General features: G+C 40.5%; 2 protein-coding genes across 4 annotated transcripts in view; one reads left to right on the top strand and one right to left on the bottom strand.

Moving 5' to 3' along the window:
• Positions 1-1549, bottom strand: part of snx27b (sorting nexin 27b) — an 8961-nt gene extending 7412 nt beyond the window's left edge. The window contains exons 1-2 of one of the 3 annotated variants that reach the window (XM_025061602.1): positions 1400-1549; positions 80-436 (exon numbers count right to left, since the gene is read on the bottom strand). In XM_025061602.1, the coding sequence (XP_024917370.1) occupies positions 80-414 (335 nt within the window). In that variant the 5' untranslated portion in view covers positions 415-436; positions 1400-1549. Of the gene's footprint in view, positions 1-79; positions 741-1399 lie in introns of those variants that run through there. The other 2 variants (XM_025061601.1, XM_025061600.1) reach the window with 2 other exon arrangements.
• dnah5 (dynein, axonemal, heavy chain 5) overlaps positions 1413-15678 on the top strand; it is a 35200-nt gene continuing 20934 nt past the window's right edge. Inside the window, exons 1-37 of the mRNA XM_025061498.1 lie at positions 1413-1567; positions 4053-4187; positions 4289-4373; positions 4570-4754; positions 4863-5081; positions 5389-5526; positions 5947-6123; positions 6203-6316; positions 6409-6516; positions 7157-7279; positions 7553-7768; positions 8035-8061; positions 8409-8516; positions 8685-8770; positions 9143-9290; positions 9411-9617; positions 9802-9882; positions 10206-10296; positions 10386-10531; positions 10667-10844; positions 10942-11196; positions 11326-11522; positions 11604-11673; positions 12032-12174; positions 12257-12333; positions 12430-12554; positions 12672-12907; positions 13016-13234; positions 13308-13370; positions 13484-13722; positions 13846-13993; positions 14075-14167; positions 14262-14461; positions 14604-14757; positions 14891-15054; positions 15147-15303; positions 15384-15674. Of these exons, the coding sequence (XP_024917266.1) occupies positions 1445-1567; positions 4053-4187; positions 4289-4373; positions 4570-4754; positions 4863-5081; positions 5389-5526; positions 5947-6123; positions 6203-6316; positions 6409-6516; positions 7157-7279; positions 7553-7768; positions 8035-8061; positions 8409-8516; positions 8685-8770; positions 9143-9290; positions 9411-9617; positions 9802-9882; positions 10206-10296; positions 10386-10531; positions 10667-10844; positions 10942-11196; positions 11326-11522; positions 11604-11673; positions 12032-12174; positions 12257-12333; positions 12430-12554; positions 12672-12907; positions 13016-13234; positions 13308-13370; positions 13484-13722; positions 13846-13993; positions 14075-14167; positions 14262-14461; positions 14604-14757; positions 14891-15054; positions 15147-15303; positions 15384-15674 (5526 nt within the window). The 5' untranslated portion in view covers positions 1413-1444. The remainder of the gene's footprint in view (positions 1568-4052; positions 4188-4288; positions 4374-4569; positions 4755-4862; positions 5082-5388; positions 5527-5946; positions 6124-6202; positions 6317-6408; positions 6517-7156; positions 7280-7552; positions 7769-8034; positions 8062-8408; positions 8517-8684; positions 8771-9142; positions 9291-9410; positions 9618-9801; positions 9883-10205; positions 10297-10385; positions 10532-10666; positions 10845-10941; positions 11197-11325; positions 11523-11603; positions 11674-12031; positions 12175-12256; positions 12334-12429; positions 12555-12671; positions 12908-13015; positions 13235-13307; positions 13371-13483; positions 13723-13845; positions 13994-14074; positions 14168-14261; positions 14462-14603; positions 14758-14890; positions 15055-15146; positions 15304-15383; positions 15675-15678) is intronic.

Genomic DNA, 15678 nt, shown 5'->3' with positions numbered 1-15678 from the left:
TTACAAACAATGCATCCGAGTCAGTTGTTCAAAACACTTAACTACCCTCGTGATCGAGCTACCAAAAGCGAACACTCACACTTCCAGGATCCGGTCCCCCTTGGAGATGCCGGCTCGGTCTGCCGCTCCACCCGGCAGGACGGCGCTGACATGCTGCAGAGGGGCGTACAGTTCTCCGTTAATGCTCCTCAGCTGCCCGCCCTCGCTCACTTGCCCCCGAACGTTAAAGCCGTACCCCGAGTCCGACTTCACTATCCGGACGAGCCGAGGCCCCGATGAAGTAACGGTGATGCCCGTCTGGAGACTGCCGGTGGTGCCCGGTGTAGCGCTGCCGCTGCCGGAGCCCCTTCGAGAGGAGCAGTGGGGCAACGGAGGGACCGGCGAGCAAATCCCATGTCCCTCGACGTCAGCCATTCTTCAGACGCTATCCGGGCGGCTAACATTAAATATACCACAAACATTAGCAGCCTGCTCGACTTGGCTAGCTCACAACCAAAAGCACATACACCGGAAAAAGCCGAGTGAGCGCGATGATACACGAGACCGCCCCGGACGCGTTCCATGTAGTTGACTTCATCACACACTTGACAGAGGAAAAGGGAACGCACTAGACTGTAAAAAAAAAAAAGTTCATTAATTAAAAATGTTTGTTGAAAAATAATAATTTTTTTTAGTTACATGCACATTCTGGTCATTTACAGTAGGCCGTAAAAGTAACACAGCACAATATACTGAAAAAAACTGAATTTTCTTAACACTTCTTCAACAAAAACGTTTTTGTTTTTAATATTTAGATACAATAAACTTGTGTGATTTTCAAGTGTTTTGACTGAATTTGGAATTTCAAGGTTGAATGTTGGGATATTAACTGTAAGCAGGTTTATTGTCTTTTAATTTTTGACAGTATTGTTATTATTATATTATACTGTTTTTTAATTTGACAGTATTGTTATCATATATATTTATATTATACTGTTTTTGTTGGGGTTTTTTGCATGTAAGGCACTATTTCATTAGATTATTTTTAATTTTTTGGGGAAAAATATTTAGTTAATATTTATAATATAAATATTTTTAATTTATTAATAATTAATATTTAATTAATATTAATTTGAATGTTAATATATTTATTTAACAGTAATACACATATACATATAATGTGTATTGCTTAATGTATTATATATATATATTTGCGTGAATACTGCGCATAGTTCGGGTCGTTGTTTTTATATAAAACGTGTCCAGGCCCTGCCCTGCTGCTGTAGCTGCCCCCTCTCCAAAGTTTCCTTCGTCACCATGGAAACCAAATCACTACCACCAACAACATATTGGTCAGGGGTTGGGGCGGGGGAGTAAGAAAAAGTATCACAGATGACTGAGAAGGACAGATGTGACCCACCGAGTACCCAGGTGTTTCAGTCAGGTAACGTTGATCTCTGCAGTGATGATTAAAGGACTCTTCAGCGCAGCTCGTCTTGGTTCCATGATGCACCGCAGCAGGAACAGCAGCGGGGCCGCGACCAGCCAGCAGCCCGCTGTCCTGGTGGACTCACTCAGGGAGACACAGGTTAGAACACGTCATACGTCCAGTAACAGGGTGACGACGTTAAGATATTTAAATAAAGAGGTCTTTTAAAAAAAAGAATTATAAAAAAAAAATATATAAAATTACTTCGTAGTTGTTCGGTAAAAGTATCTCTACTTTTAAGTAGTTGGTTGCGTTGTGCGCCTCAGTCCACTAGGTGGTAGTCTGCTCGTTTCACTGGTTTCAGTAACGCCTGACAAATGAATGCTGGCAAATATAAATATATTTAAAGTAGTGATTTTTCTATAAACTGTTACCACCTCCACAGTAAAACTGTCCAGAATCATTACTACCTCCAAAAAAAAAAAAAAGTCAAATTTTGACACACATTGACCACTAACTTTACTAAGTAATTTTTGTGGTGAACTATATTTTTATTGTTAAATTCCTTGTACACTTACCATTTTTTTGGGGTTCATTTATATTCGTACCTTCATATATGTTCAATTATTCACACTGCCCTCTCATGGCCTCTCCTCTGGACCTCCTTGTTGTGTCAGACCTGTAAGATGAGAGCAGACCCTTGATAAAAACCCTGCCGACAGGTGGTCACCCAACACCACTGCAGTTATTGGTCCCCTCTTTTAGAACAACACTATGATAATTGGCCTTTCTCGAATGGCACGCGAGGAGGAACGCTTTGAAAAGGACGGTTTTGCTGCAGCAAAAGCTGCTCGTCCTCCTCGTCCTCGTCACCTTTGTTGGACGCTGTAATTCTCTCACGTTGTACCGACGCAAAACACACTTCAGAGGAATGTCCTGAAAAGGAGTGTCAGGGCGGAAGTCTGTCAAAGATGATGCTGCAGTTCAAACCACAAAACCAGGTAAGGTGACCCAAGTGTTCTGGAGTTACAGCGAGCGCTCGGCCTGTGGCTTCTCGGCTCGCTGCACCGGCCAAATGTGATTCATCATTAATGGGAATCAGCTGTGTTTGTATCAAAGTACAGTTTAGAGACTTTAGAGAAGCACAGAGTCCAACCAGGAGCAGTGTCACAACACTTTCTATTCTTTATTCATTTATTTATTTTTAACTCTTGTTCCTGTAAACTAACAGTGACACCTGATTCATGTCACTGGTATAAATGCACGTACGTGTCACAAAAAATGGCAGACACTGAAAAAGTTGGTTTTGCGTCAATGATGAACTGGTGTTTTTAATACTGTTGTGTTGCTGGTGTGGAATGTTGTTGGGTTGTTGTTGGTGTTGTACTCATTAAATGTCAGAGGACACAAATGAACTGCACTGTTACTGGTACATTCTCTCCATTAAAACTATATATATATACATATATATGGCACTGTTGCTGGTACATTCTCTCCATTAAAACTAAATTTATATATATATATATATATATATATATATATATATATTTATATTGTATTTTATTGCGTAGAATAGCAAATAGCATTCTGATTTTATTTTAATTTTTTTTTTCAATTTTTAAATTATTTACTCACTAACCAAAATTAGAAAACTTAATCCTGGCCACAAAAAAACAAAACAAAATAAAACAAACAATTAATTAATTAAATTAATTATAATTAATTACATTTTTTAAATTAATTAAACAAAAACAAAGCAACTAGCATTCTGCACGATTTGTATTTTATTTTAATTTTTTTTTTCAATTTTTAAATTATTTACTCACTAACCAAAATTAGAAAACTTAATCCTGGCCACAAAAAAACAAAACAAAATAAAACAAACAATTAATTAATTAAATTAATTATAATTAATTACATTTTTTAAATTAATTAAACAAAAACAAGAGAAAGGTTTATATGTTACACTGAAAAATACAAACATACAAATATGTTGAAAAGATTAGAATTAGATTAGATTGGATTAGTTAGGATTGGATTAGATTATGATAGGTTAGATTAAATGAAATTAGATTAGATTGGATTAGATTATTCCCTCAGGTGTATAGTCAATTTATTTATGTGTATATTTATATAGGGTACATATGTGTTGCGATGACACGCCGACGTCCACCGCCGGTGGTGAAAAGTCACTCAGCGTTGACAGGAATGGCCATTAAAGTGAAAACAGATAGTTAACTGTTCACTGCTGACAACCTGATAGCACTAATCCCTGCTGAGGTGAGAGGAAACCTCGTCTCTCTGCACACGTGGAGGAGGAAGACGAAGGAGAAGGAGATCATAGAGGAGGTTACAGAGGAGATACTGGAGGGTTTGAGGGTTAGGGTTGACGGACGCTGTCATGTCGCAGGTGTTTAGTAAGCAGCTCTGGAAACGGACCATTTCCAAGGTCATTCAGGTAAGAGTCGTCCAGGGGCTGCTGTTGTTGTTGTTGTTGTTATCTGACGTCATGACATTTCTCTTACCACGTCAGCGAGGCTCATTTCCCTAAACTAAAGTGTTTAGTATCTTGAAAAAAACATTTGAATCAAAAGATTGACTCTGACTCCTGTATTATAATGTCTTTTTTTTTTTAACTTTTCAGCAAAGGTTGAAGGAGGAGCGCGAGGCTAAGCGTGCTCAGCTGGATGGAAGACACGACTACGTTCTCAGTATCGTGGCGTCATGTGTGGCCTTGGAAAAAGCCGAAGTGGAAGACACCATTCTGGAGGGAAACCAGGTACGAGGAACAACTGAAGAAAACAGAAGTGTTACTGTGGGGCCACCAACCCCAACTTTAGAACCACTGCTACAATTTTTTTTTTCTTTCCAATTTTTCAGATTGAGCGCATGGAGAAGTTCTTCATGGTTGACGGGCTCCAGAGCCTCATGTTCTTTTATCAGGAAGTCGAGCCAGTGGAGAGAGGTATGGTGACGGTTTTAGATGTAAACATTAAATATGACATTAATCCTGTGAGAGCGAGTGCAGCCGCAGAGTGGGTTAGTTGTAATTGAATAAATTAAGCTGATCTCAGTTTGATTCTCAGGATCAAATTGAAACGCTGAAAAGTTGAAATTGATGATTTATCTAGTGTGTGTGTGTGTGTGTGTGTGTGTTTAAGCACCTACAGCATCAGCATCAGCCTCAGCATCAGCGTCAGCACTGGCAGCTCCTATTGGTCAACAGTCCGGTTGCACCAAAAAAGTGTTTGTGACGGACGGGAACGATGTGGCACTGACGGGGCTGTGTGTCTTCTTCACCAGAGACGGAACTTCTCAGGCGGTCACCTCAGAGAACATACACAGAGTGAGTTCCTTTCCTTTTTTTATTTTTTAACCAAATATACTTATATTTGTATATAATGTACTCACGTCGTTATTTTAGAGGTGAATAAATCGTCTGGCGTTCTCCTAGGTTGTCAACTTCAACATGTTAGACACCAGAGAAGTGGGCCTGTTGAAGAGCGTGGAGCAGCTGCTCTCTGACATCTTCATCCCCACGCTGAGGAACATAAACCACGGCTGGGGGGACGTGGCCAGTCCGCAGGCCCAGGTTGTCAAACAGGAGTTCATATCATCGTTGGAGAACTTTGTCACAGTGTTGTCTGTGACACAGGACTGTCTGAGAGAAAAGGTAGAAAAATCTGATACTGTAGTAGTGTTAAGTATTTTTGTAAATATTTTTAGTCTTTGTCTGTCTCATAAATTAAAAAAAAAAACATCGTTTTTTTCAATGATTTTTGAAATTTTTCAAAAAACTTTCACGCGCACAATCACAAAACAGTGGTTCCCAAGGGTAGATATTTTTTAGAAATTATAATTTTGTAGGAATTACTAGATTTTACTTGTTGCAGACAAGAAAACCATTTATTTAAATGATGCTGTTGCCCCTCTCCTCTCTCCCTCCTCCCCCCTCCCAGGTTACTTTGCCCCCCTCCCAGGTTACACTGCAGGAGTGTGACTCGTTTGACCTGCAGGTGCTGAAATCCCCATCAGACTACATGGCAGCAGCCACCAGCACAGAGACCACAGAGAGGTTGGAGGGCTGCATGAAAGTCTGGATCAAACAGATCGAACAGGTGAGATGTTGCTTCACAGCCAATGAAATATTCCCTAGAATAACTAAGGCATAACGATGGAAGACCATTTGCTGATGACTCCACGTTTTCTTTTGGTTCCATCCCATGTTCAACGGATTGTTTTTTTGTTTGTTTGTTTGTTTAAAAAAACAGATATTCTTAATGGTTCAGTCTTGTAATTCCTCAGTGGTAATAGAAGCATTCAGTTATCAGATGTGTAGACAGTGCCCTCTTGGGGTCACAGATGATATGGGATGGATATTTTATACAAGTCACTATGGATTATAAGCTGCAAAACCAGACAAGTTACTAGAAAAATATTTTTAAAAAAAATTCCAAAGTTGAGCACATGTCCAGTTTCTAAAGGAGAAATAAATAAATTAACGATGATCGAAGTATAACGTATCTTTTTTTGTACAGGTAATAGTTGAGAGTGAACAGTTGAGAAAAGAGGACGATGATCTCGGCCCTCGAGCCGAGCTGATCCACTGGAAGAGACACATGTCCCGCTTCAACCACCTGTTGGACCAGCTGAAGAGACCTGACGTGAAAGCTGTCCAGGGTGTTCTACTCCTGGCCAAATCTAAACTTATAAAGGTTCAGTCTGACTGTCAGTCTGTTAGATTTGAAAACATGTGTTTTATTTTCTCTTTTTCTAATTGTTCGTTTTGTTCAGTCGTGGCAGGAGATGTACACCAGAATAATTGACGCAGCCAACGAGGGCAAGGACAATGTGAAATACCTCTACAGCCTGGAGAAGTACTACGAACCTCTGTACAACAGCGACCCGGTGAGAAAAAAAAAAAGAACAGTTGGTGCATCAAAGTGACCTTTTTTTAAATCTCTTTTCTTTGATGTCATCACACGTGTGTTTTTCCTCAGGTGTCAATGGTGAGTTCAGTTCCCAGTCTGATCAACGCCATCAGGATGATGCACAGCTTTTCCAGCTACTTCAACACATCAGAGAAGATTACTTCACTCTTTGTCAAGGTACAACTGGTGTCTGTTCTGTAACCAACAGCAACAGAACTTTTTTTTCCCCCTCAATTGTATGTTTTTTAGATTGTCTTACTCATGCATTCCATTCATACAGTGTTGTCAACCTTAGGGGTCGCGGCACTGGAAATGTCTAGTAATTGATAGAAAAATAATGATAAAAAAATATTTTCAACTTATTAGTATTCTTTTTAAAATTGTGATTTAAAACAGCAGACACGCTCTCAAACTGTGTTCTTTCACTTTCATTGATATATAATATAAACTGAGTTTAAATAAAATGCAACATATATAAATGTCACTGAGTCACTATGTGCAGCAATCTGGCTACTCTGTGTTTAATAATTATTGAGTCCCTTATTCTAAATATTCTTGTTTGAGAATATTTGAGCATTTTCAGCTAATTAGTATTCTTTTAAAAAAAAATTTAAAATATTCTTGTTTGAGAATATTTGAGAAGTACTGGTATACAGTAACAAACACAATCAAATACTAATTCTAGAAAAAAATAAATGTCGCTGAGGTCACAAGACAAGACAGTTTGGGAACCACTGCTTTAGCTCCTGTTGGATTTATGTGTTTGAGTTTTTTTTTTGTGCATTTTTCACCTGACTTTACACTTCACTACCGGCAGGTGACAAACCAGATGATCACAGCGTGCAAGGCCTACATCACTAACAACGACTGTAATACGATATGGCAACAGCCGCAGCACGTTGTTGTTGACAAAATCAAAGCAGCGATTCACCTAAACCAGGTACTGACCACTACACATCCATGAGAAATAGATCAGTATACAGGACACGCTGTGGAAGAGTGGTTAGATTTCTTGCCTTACACTTGGAAGATCACCTGTTTGATGACGCTGATTGATGGAAGTTCTTCCCATGTGTGAGGGTTCTCCTCCAGTGCTCTGGTTTCCTCCTAAAACCAAAACATTCACAATTAAGTTAACGTAGTGTGAAGGTAGACAGAGCTAAACTTCAAAGTAAGAATATGTGTCAAATATATATATATGTGTGTCTTCCAGGAGTACCAGCGAGTCTTCCATGAAACCAAAAAGAAGCTGGAGCAAACTCCCTCGGAAAGACAGTTCGACTTCAGTGAGAAGTACATTTTTGGGAAGTTTGACACGTTCCAGCGACGACTCAACAAGATTCTGGAAATGTTCAACACGATTTCCACCTACTCGGTGCTGCAGGATTCTAACATTGTTGGACTGGAGACCTTGGCTACAAAATTCCAAGTGGGTTTACATATAAATCAGACTGTTTGTCAGAATATAAATATTGCAGTACAATATAAAACTACGTACAATTAAATGTTCACAGAGTAACAATATTGTTACTATACCATAAATGTACATATATATACATATATGTTTTAATACAAATATACCTGAATGCTAAGGTTATATGATGCAGTGACTAATGAAGAGATTGTTGAATGGATATTTTGTGGCCCATTGATGTGATGTTTTTTTTTTTTTTTTTTTCTTCCTCGGTTGTGCAGACTGCAGAAATGCAGGGGAAATGGGAGGTAACGTCCAATGGCAGTGGTTAAAAAAACGCATGGTCCATATGTAGAGTTAAATGCATGGAGAGACATCATGAAATGCATGTTAACCAGACAAACGTAAAATATTTCATTCTATCACTGAAGTAACGTTCAGATATTTTTCATTCTGTCAACTTTGCCATTTTTTAACCCCAACAGTTTGAAGTCCATGTAACAACAATTTCCTTTGTTCCATCAGAATATCAATATTTTTACAATGTTTAAAATAAAATAAAAAAAGTTTGGGCACCACCAGACTAGACTACAGACAAACCAGCAGGTGTGTGTTCAACAATAATGTGTGTGCGTTTTTCCTGTGCTCGTGATAGGCTATTGTGCTGGACATGAAGAACAAACACTACAGTTTTCTGGACCAGAGAAGAACCGACTTCGATGTCGACTACGATCACTTCTGCAAAAACACGTCTGAGGTCCATGTGAGTAAAATATTAGAGTCAGAACGTTCATTTGCGTTGATGTACTACAGTGAGCTGATATTCTCGGCTGAACTGAGCATCGGAAAAGAAGGTTTTATTTTCACGTCAAAACCGTTCATTGAGGAAAAATATGTTCCTTCCCACATTGTCTGTTCCGTTGGGTTCCAGAATCAGCTCAAGTGCTTTATGGACAGCACCTTTGAATCAATCCAAAACACGGAAAAGGCTCTAAAAGTGCTGAAGACATTTGAACGGTGGGTAAATCATCAATCTGTCTAACAATTATTACATTCTTTACTGTAAAGGTTCATTTTTTTTAGCTTTTATTCCCAGTGGATTATTTTAATCCAGCTGTACAGTTCGCCTGTGTGTCAATGTATTCAACAAGAAATTAAAGGTGAAAGATAGTAGAGTGTTATCTTGACATAAGAGGTTCTCAAAGTGTGGGGCGGGTTCCCTCAAGTAAATAGTACATTAATGTAATTTACTAGGGGGAAATTTCACTTTGTCCAATCGGATTTTATTTTTGTTTTGTAGTAACTTAAATAATGTTCAGTAGAGTTTTGAAATGTGTCAACGTGGGAGAGCTCGACTTTTTTTTTTGTTTGCTTTCAAATGCACCACAGTTTAGGCATCCCGGACCTCCCCACTTCTGGACAGCATCCTGGAGTTCTCTCCACACCAGACGCCAAAAGAATTATCAGAAACTATAACAGTGTAGCAAAAGTCCTGGTAGAGTTTGAGATATTTCACCATCAAGGCTGGATAAGAGGGGTAAGGACCACAAAGATTACAACTTAATACACAGGAAGTCTGGTGATTCATCCAACCAGTTTCATTGAAATTAATTTTATTTACACAACTTACTTCAACGCCTTCAACCCTCTGACCCAGGTGGAGCGTGCACGTGTGGGCCTGCAGGCCTTCCTGTTGGTCAGATCTGTGGAGACAGGGGAGCTGGTGGTTAACTTTGACCAGGAGCTTCAGACACAGATACGAGAGACCAGCTGCATGACAAAGATGAATCTGGAGATCCCACCATTCGCTGCTCTGCTACAGCAGATGCAGCACACCTTCAAGAAGAACTACGGCAAACTACAGGTAGGTCTTATACACGTAGAGCACATAGAGCTGACAAAGGGTCACGGGAACTCAGGTCTGTATTTACCAAAATAAAAGTCCATATCTTCAGCACAGGATGGAAACTAAAACAATCTGTGGTACAGACTACTGTGTTCCTGTTGTGAATAAACACTTTTTAAAATGTTTTTTTTCTCTCCTGTAGTTAATGTTGAGTGAGAACACCAGAGTGCGGGCGAAGATTCAGAGCGCTTTTGTGCAGCTTTTCATGCCGCACGTAGCAAAGGTAGGTTGGACATGTTATGCCGTTCTGTAGAAAATAAATACAAAATTAAACTCTGAATTATTACAAAGTTCTTTTCTTGAAATTATGAAGCAGTGTGAGAATAAATATAGTAATTAGAACTGCTATTTCAAAACAAGAATTTTCACTGTTACTGCTCTTGGAAACATGTCCTGGAGTAGCTGCAGTTTTTGGTAAACTTATGTTGATGATGTCGTCAGGTAATAATCTTATATTTGTTGTTTATTTAATTCTTGCTTATACTGTATGTATCGATAACACGTTTTCAATCCTAAGGTCAGATGTCTGTCTGTCTCCATTTACAGGTAGACAAAGCCATACAACCAGGTTTGACCTCCCTGAACTGGACGTCTCTGAACATAGAGAAGTACCTCAATGACATTGACAAGGCTTTAGGTAAAAAGAAGAAGACTTTTCTTTGGCACAGCCATCCTCTCAGACTGTCAGACTGTCAGAATGTCAGTAAAATGGTCCTGTGTCCCTAGTTGACCTGGAGCTGTTGTTGGACAGAGTGAACGACTTGGTGGAGTACAGAATAGAATCAGTGCTGCAGGAGATGAGCAGCTCCACGCTGTGTGTTCTGCCACAGGATGAACCCGTGAGCTGCGAGGACTTCGTCCGAACCACCAGGGTGAATCATTACACATGGACACACACAACTTTTCAAAATAAGAAAAAAAATGTCTCTAGGTTTGCCAGAAGCTCTTTACCAACTCTGTTATAAATATTTCTTGTATATTTCTCGTATATTTCTTGTATGCTGTAGGAGCTGTGTGTAAAACAAGCCCAGAATCTTAACAATAAGAGTTCACTGGTGGAGGAGGCCGTCAACGAACTGATCAACATGCTGCTGGAGTTTGACCACAGTCACAGAGAGGAGGTGGAAAGAGTCGAGGAGGAAACGTCGACTGAGAGCAAGACCGCGGAGCACCAGGAATATGAGGGTATGTTGACAACATCGGAAGTGTCACAGAGAGATTGGACAAAAATGAAACAAATATACAAAGTTATCTAATGTCCTTAATTTGTCCTTGACCCCAGGTGACGATGAGGGTCACTCTGAGGGTCGTCTTGTATCTAGAAACACCTTACTCCCCCCTGCCAGTGTGGGGCCCTCCTCTCCATTGGTGAGGAGACGCAAAAAGAGGGATCTCATGGAGGTGATGGAGGAGGAAGCCCAAGAACTGCTCTCCTTCTTCAACCACCGCAACGTGGACGCCTTATTTAAACTGATCCGTAACACCTTGGAATTACTGCGGAAGCGGGTTCAAGGCTCCGCACCCATGCATTTCTCAGGTGACAACGATTATAAAACTATATATTTTTTCTTGACAATTCATACATATCTGTTGAAACTGAAAGTGAAATGCACTGAACCAAAAAAATGAAACTAAATAATCAATCATATCCTCCGTCCTGTTTTAGTTGAGAGCGAGTCACCCACTAGTGCCCAGCACAGCGGTCAGCCCGCAATTTTCCGAGTGGACGTGAACCTCTCCATCCCTCAAATTGCCATGGTTCCATCCCTGGAGGAGGTCCAGCAGGCTTTAAATCAAGCTGTGAAGTGTGTGGTCGGTGTCAGCAGAGGGATCAGTCAGTGGAGCAAAGAAAGGATCTCCAAGGTGAGTTTGGTCGAATGACAGAGAATAAAACGTATGTTGTAAAACATAAAGTAACACTGATAAAATGTTTTTCTTTTGAAGAGAAAAATGAATGAAAGACGTTTGGCCGCTCTGAAACACGATGGAGCTTCAACGTTCAGGAGCCTGGCTGGTAAACCATAATTATTATGACTTGTGAATGTAATTAATCACCATTAATTATGGTTAATCAGAATAAATCAACAGTCCTAAATATAATACAGGCCTGAGGTTTAAGGCCCAACAAATTCAGATTCTGTATCTAAAGGTGCTTCAGGAAACAAAAAATGTTCCCACAATATGCGAAAATAACATCTGTGTCTTAGAGCATCAATACGTGGTTGGACAGAGGGATTATTGGATGGACAGTCCTCACGATTCTTGCCAATTTGTTAAAAATATCAATTTGATAAATTAAAAAAATTAATCAACATGAGTTAATATTAACGCAGTGTAATCAGTGAAGACATTTTGCTCTAAACTCTCCTCAGAGGGCAGCGTCTCAGACATGTCAGGGTCTGTGACTCAGGAAATTCCATTTCAGTCGAGAAACCACTTCAAGACCATTTCTGAGAACAAGGAGATAGTGAAACTGATGTCAGTCCTGAGTGTCTCCATCAGTTCCACCAAGAAGGTACACGGTCTTTAGTAACATATTATTACATTTTATTACTTACAGCTTCTGTATATCAATAACCGTTTACTAAAATGTGCAGGAAGTGACTGCTGCGCTCAACCGTTTTAACCGTTACCATCACATCTGGATGAAGGACCGTGAAGACACCATGCAGGAGTAAAATACGTTGAATACCTCAGTTGACTGTTACCATTATAAACTGCATAAATGATGTGAATCATGATAATGGTTATTTACATTTTTTTCCTACAGATTTATCCAGGGAAATCCCTTACTGTCAGAATTTGAGAGTCAGATTCTTTTCTATCGAGATCTGGAGCTAGAGATAAACTCAGAGCCAGAGTTTTTCAGGGTGGGAGCGTTGGCTTTCTTCACGGGTGAGACTGAGTTCTCAGTTCTTTTCTGCCACCATGTTTTCGTAACTCTACGTCACTAATTTCTTTATAGTTAAGGAGAACAAATAACAACATACACATCCCTCTTTTACCTTCCAGCGGACCTAAAGCTGTCCCTCACCTGCGAGACCAAGAACTGGATGGTAGACTACGGACTGTACTGCAACAAGAAATATCGCTCAGACATGGAGCAGATATTTGCTTTTGTAGATGAAGCAGGAAAGAAACTGAATCGACAAATCAAAGACCTGGATGATATTCGCATCGCCATGGCAGCACTAAAGGAGATCAGAGAAAAGCACATCTCTATTGATTTTCAAGTTGCTCCCATAGAGGTACGCAGACACATCATCCTTCAGTGCTACAGTTTGACCTGTAGATGTCTGACTCATTCGTAACTTCCAGAGAACAAAAATGTGACAACATCATGTCCTTCTTCACAGGAGTCTTACGCCATGCTTCATAAATTTGAATTGTCAGTCGTGAAAGAGGAGGCAGACAAGGTGGATACCCTGCGGTACACCTGGGAGAAGCTACTGTCGCGCAGCACAGAGGTGCAGAATCATCTGGTGGCCCTGCAGCCAAACTTCAGACACGAGCTGCTCACTAATGTGGAGGTTTTCATGGAGGACTGTCAACATTTCTACCAGGATTATGAAAAGGTAAAAGAGGGAAAAATGTCACTTGGACGTGGAAGTCTCTAGCAAACGACTAACATTGCCTCCTCCACTACAGGAGGGACCCATGGTGGTGGGACTATCTCCTCAGGATGCTAGTGACAGACTCATCATGTTCCAGGTGTGTGACTGTGCACCTTAGGGGTAATTCATAGTTAGACGTGTCATTGTTTGACAGTTAATGGTTTCCTTTTGCATTCATCTTATTCTATGTGATGCATTTGTTTCCCTTAGAATCAATTTGACAACCTGTTCAGGAAGTACATCACCTACACTGGTGGTGAGGAGCTATTTGGACTTCCAGTTACCCAGCATCCTCAGCTACTGGAGATAAGGAAGCAGCTGACGCTACTCCAGAAGCTTTATGGCCTTTACAGCAACGTCATCGAAACTGTTAGCGGCTACTATGACATTCTGTGGGCTGACATTAACATTGACAAGATCAACAATGAACTGATGGACTTTCAAACACGGTTGGTGACAGACATTACAGAGAGAAACACAGTTGAAAATGAGCGGCTTTTCTTCTGTGACAGACCTTACAGAGAGAAACACAGTTGAAAATGATGGAACATTACATCACATTCTCCCTTTAGGTGTCGAAAGCTGCCCCAAGCTCTGAAGGACTGGCAGGCGTTTTTGGACCTGAAGAAAACAATTGATGAATTCAGTGAGTGCTGCCCCCTGCTGGAACTTATGAGCAACAAGGCAATGATGACACGCCACTGGAGGAGAATAAGCGAGGTCAGAGGTCATTGAAATTTGTCTTTTGCAAAAATACAAACTTTAGAGTTTAACTAACTACTCAGTTTGGCTCTTGCTCAGGTGACTGGACATAGCTTTGAGGTGGAAACTGAAACATTCAAGCTGCGGAACATCATGGACGCTCCTCTGCTCGAGTATAAGGAGGAGATAGAGGTACAAAGAAAGATTCAGTTAGATCGGATTAGAGAAAATTGGTTAACATTAGGCACATAAGATAAAAATTTCATTTCATTTTTTAAATCATCAGGACATCTGTATCAGTGCTTTGAAAGAGCGGGACATTGAGCAAAAGCTGAAACAGGTGATAGCTGAGTGGGACTACAAGACCTTTACATTTGCCAGCTTCAAGACTCGAGGTGAGCTCCTCCTCAGAGGAGACAGTACATCAGAGATCATCACCAGCATGGAGGACAGTCTGATGATTCTGGGGTCACTCATGAGCAACAGGTATTTCATGTCTGGAGCTTTAGTGCTGGTATAAAATATTTAGAATCACATCTATTGTGTGTATGATGTAGCACTTAATCAAGCAGTTTAGCCAAAGTTGAGCTAATGTTATGATCAAATGCCATTTCATCTCTTTTCCCAGGTACAACACTCCATTTAAATCCCAGATTCAGAAGTGGGTCCAGAACCTCTCCAACACCACTGATGTCATCGAAAGCTGGATGACAGTTCAGAACCTTTGGATCTACCTGGAGGCAGTGTTTGTGGGAGGGGACATTGCCAAACAGATGCCCAAGGTGCATAACTATTTTTTTATTCCCTAAATATGAGTAAAACAAGTTATCAGGCTTTTATGAAGTCTTCTTAAAATGTTTTTTCGATTATATAGTCAATATTTGATGTGAAGTATCTTGATACTCCATGTCACAGGAAGCAAAGCGTTTCTACAACATCGATAAGTCATGGGTGAAGATAATGATGCGGGCACACGAGATGCCCAACGTTGTCCAGTCATGTGTGGGAGATGAGACGATGGGACTCCTGCTTCCTCGTCTCCTTGAACAGCTGGAGATGTGCCAGAAGTCCCTCACAGGGTCAGTAAACAAGTCCTTATGTCCTGGACTAACATATCAACACCAGAATCCAACACCAGACCACCTAACATTATGTTCACATTTTGAAACAGCTACTTGGAAAAGAAGCGTCTACAGTTTCCACGTTTCTTCTTTGTTTCTGACCCCGCTCTGCTGGAGATCCTGGGCCAGGCCTCTGACTCTCACACCATCCAGGCCCACCTTCTCAACATCTTTGATAACATCAAAAGTGTCAAATTCCATGACAAAGCAAGTTTTTCTACACAGATTATTTTTTTAAATCAGCTCAGCAGCACAGATCAGTGACATCTTTAAAATAATGCCTTCAGGTATACGACCGTATTTTGGCCGTCTCATCTCGGGAGGGAGAGACTATAGAATTGGAGCATCCCATCACAGCAGAGGGGAATGTAGAAGTCTGGCTCGATGCTCTGCTGAAGGAATCCCAGAGATCTTTGCACTCTGTGATACGACAGGCAGCCTTGACCATCCAGGAGTCAGGCTTCCAGCTTATCGACTTTCTGAACTCCTTTCCAGCTCAGGTTAGTCACATGTTCAAAAAAAGATCTAACAAAGGGCTAGTTCTCTGCTCTCATGTTTATCAAATGTCCTCTATCCAGGTCG

The sequence above is a fragment of the Cynoglossus semilaevis genome, chromosome 13 (genome assembly GCF_000523025.1).
Source record: "Cynoglossus semilaevis isolate Cse_v1.0 chromosome 13, Cse_v1.0, whole genome shotgun sequence".
Taxonomy (NCBI): Eukaryota; Metazoa; Chordata; class Actinopteri; order Pleuronectiformes; family Cynoglossidae; genus Cynoglossus; species Cynoglossus semilaevis.
This window is presented reverse-complemented; position numbering and strand designations above follow the sequence as displayed.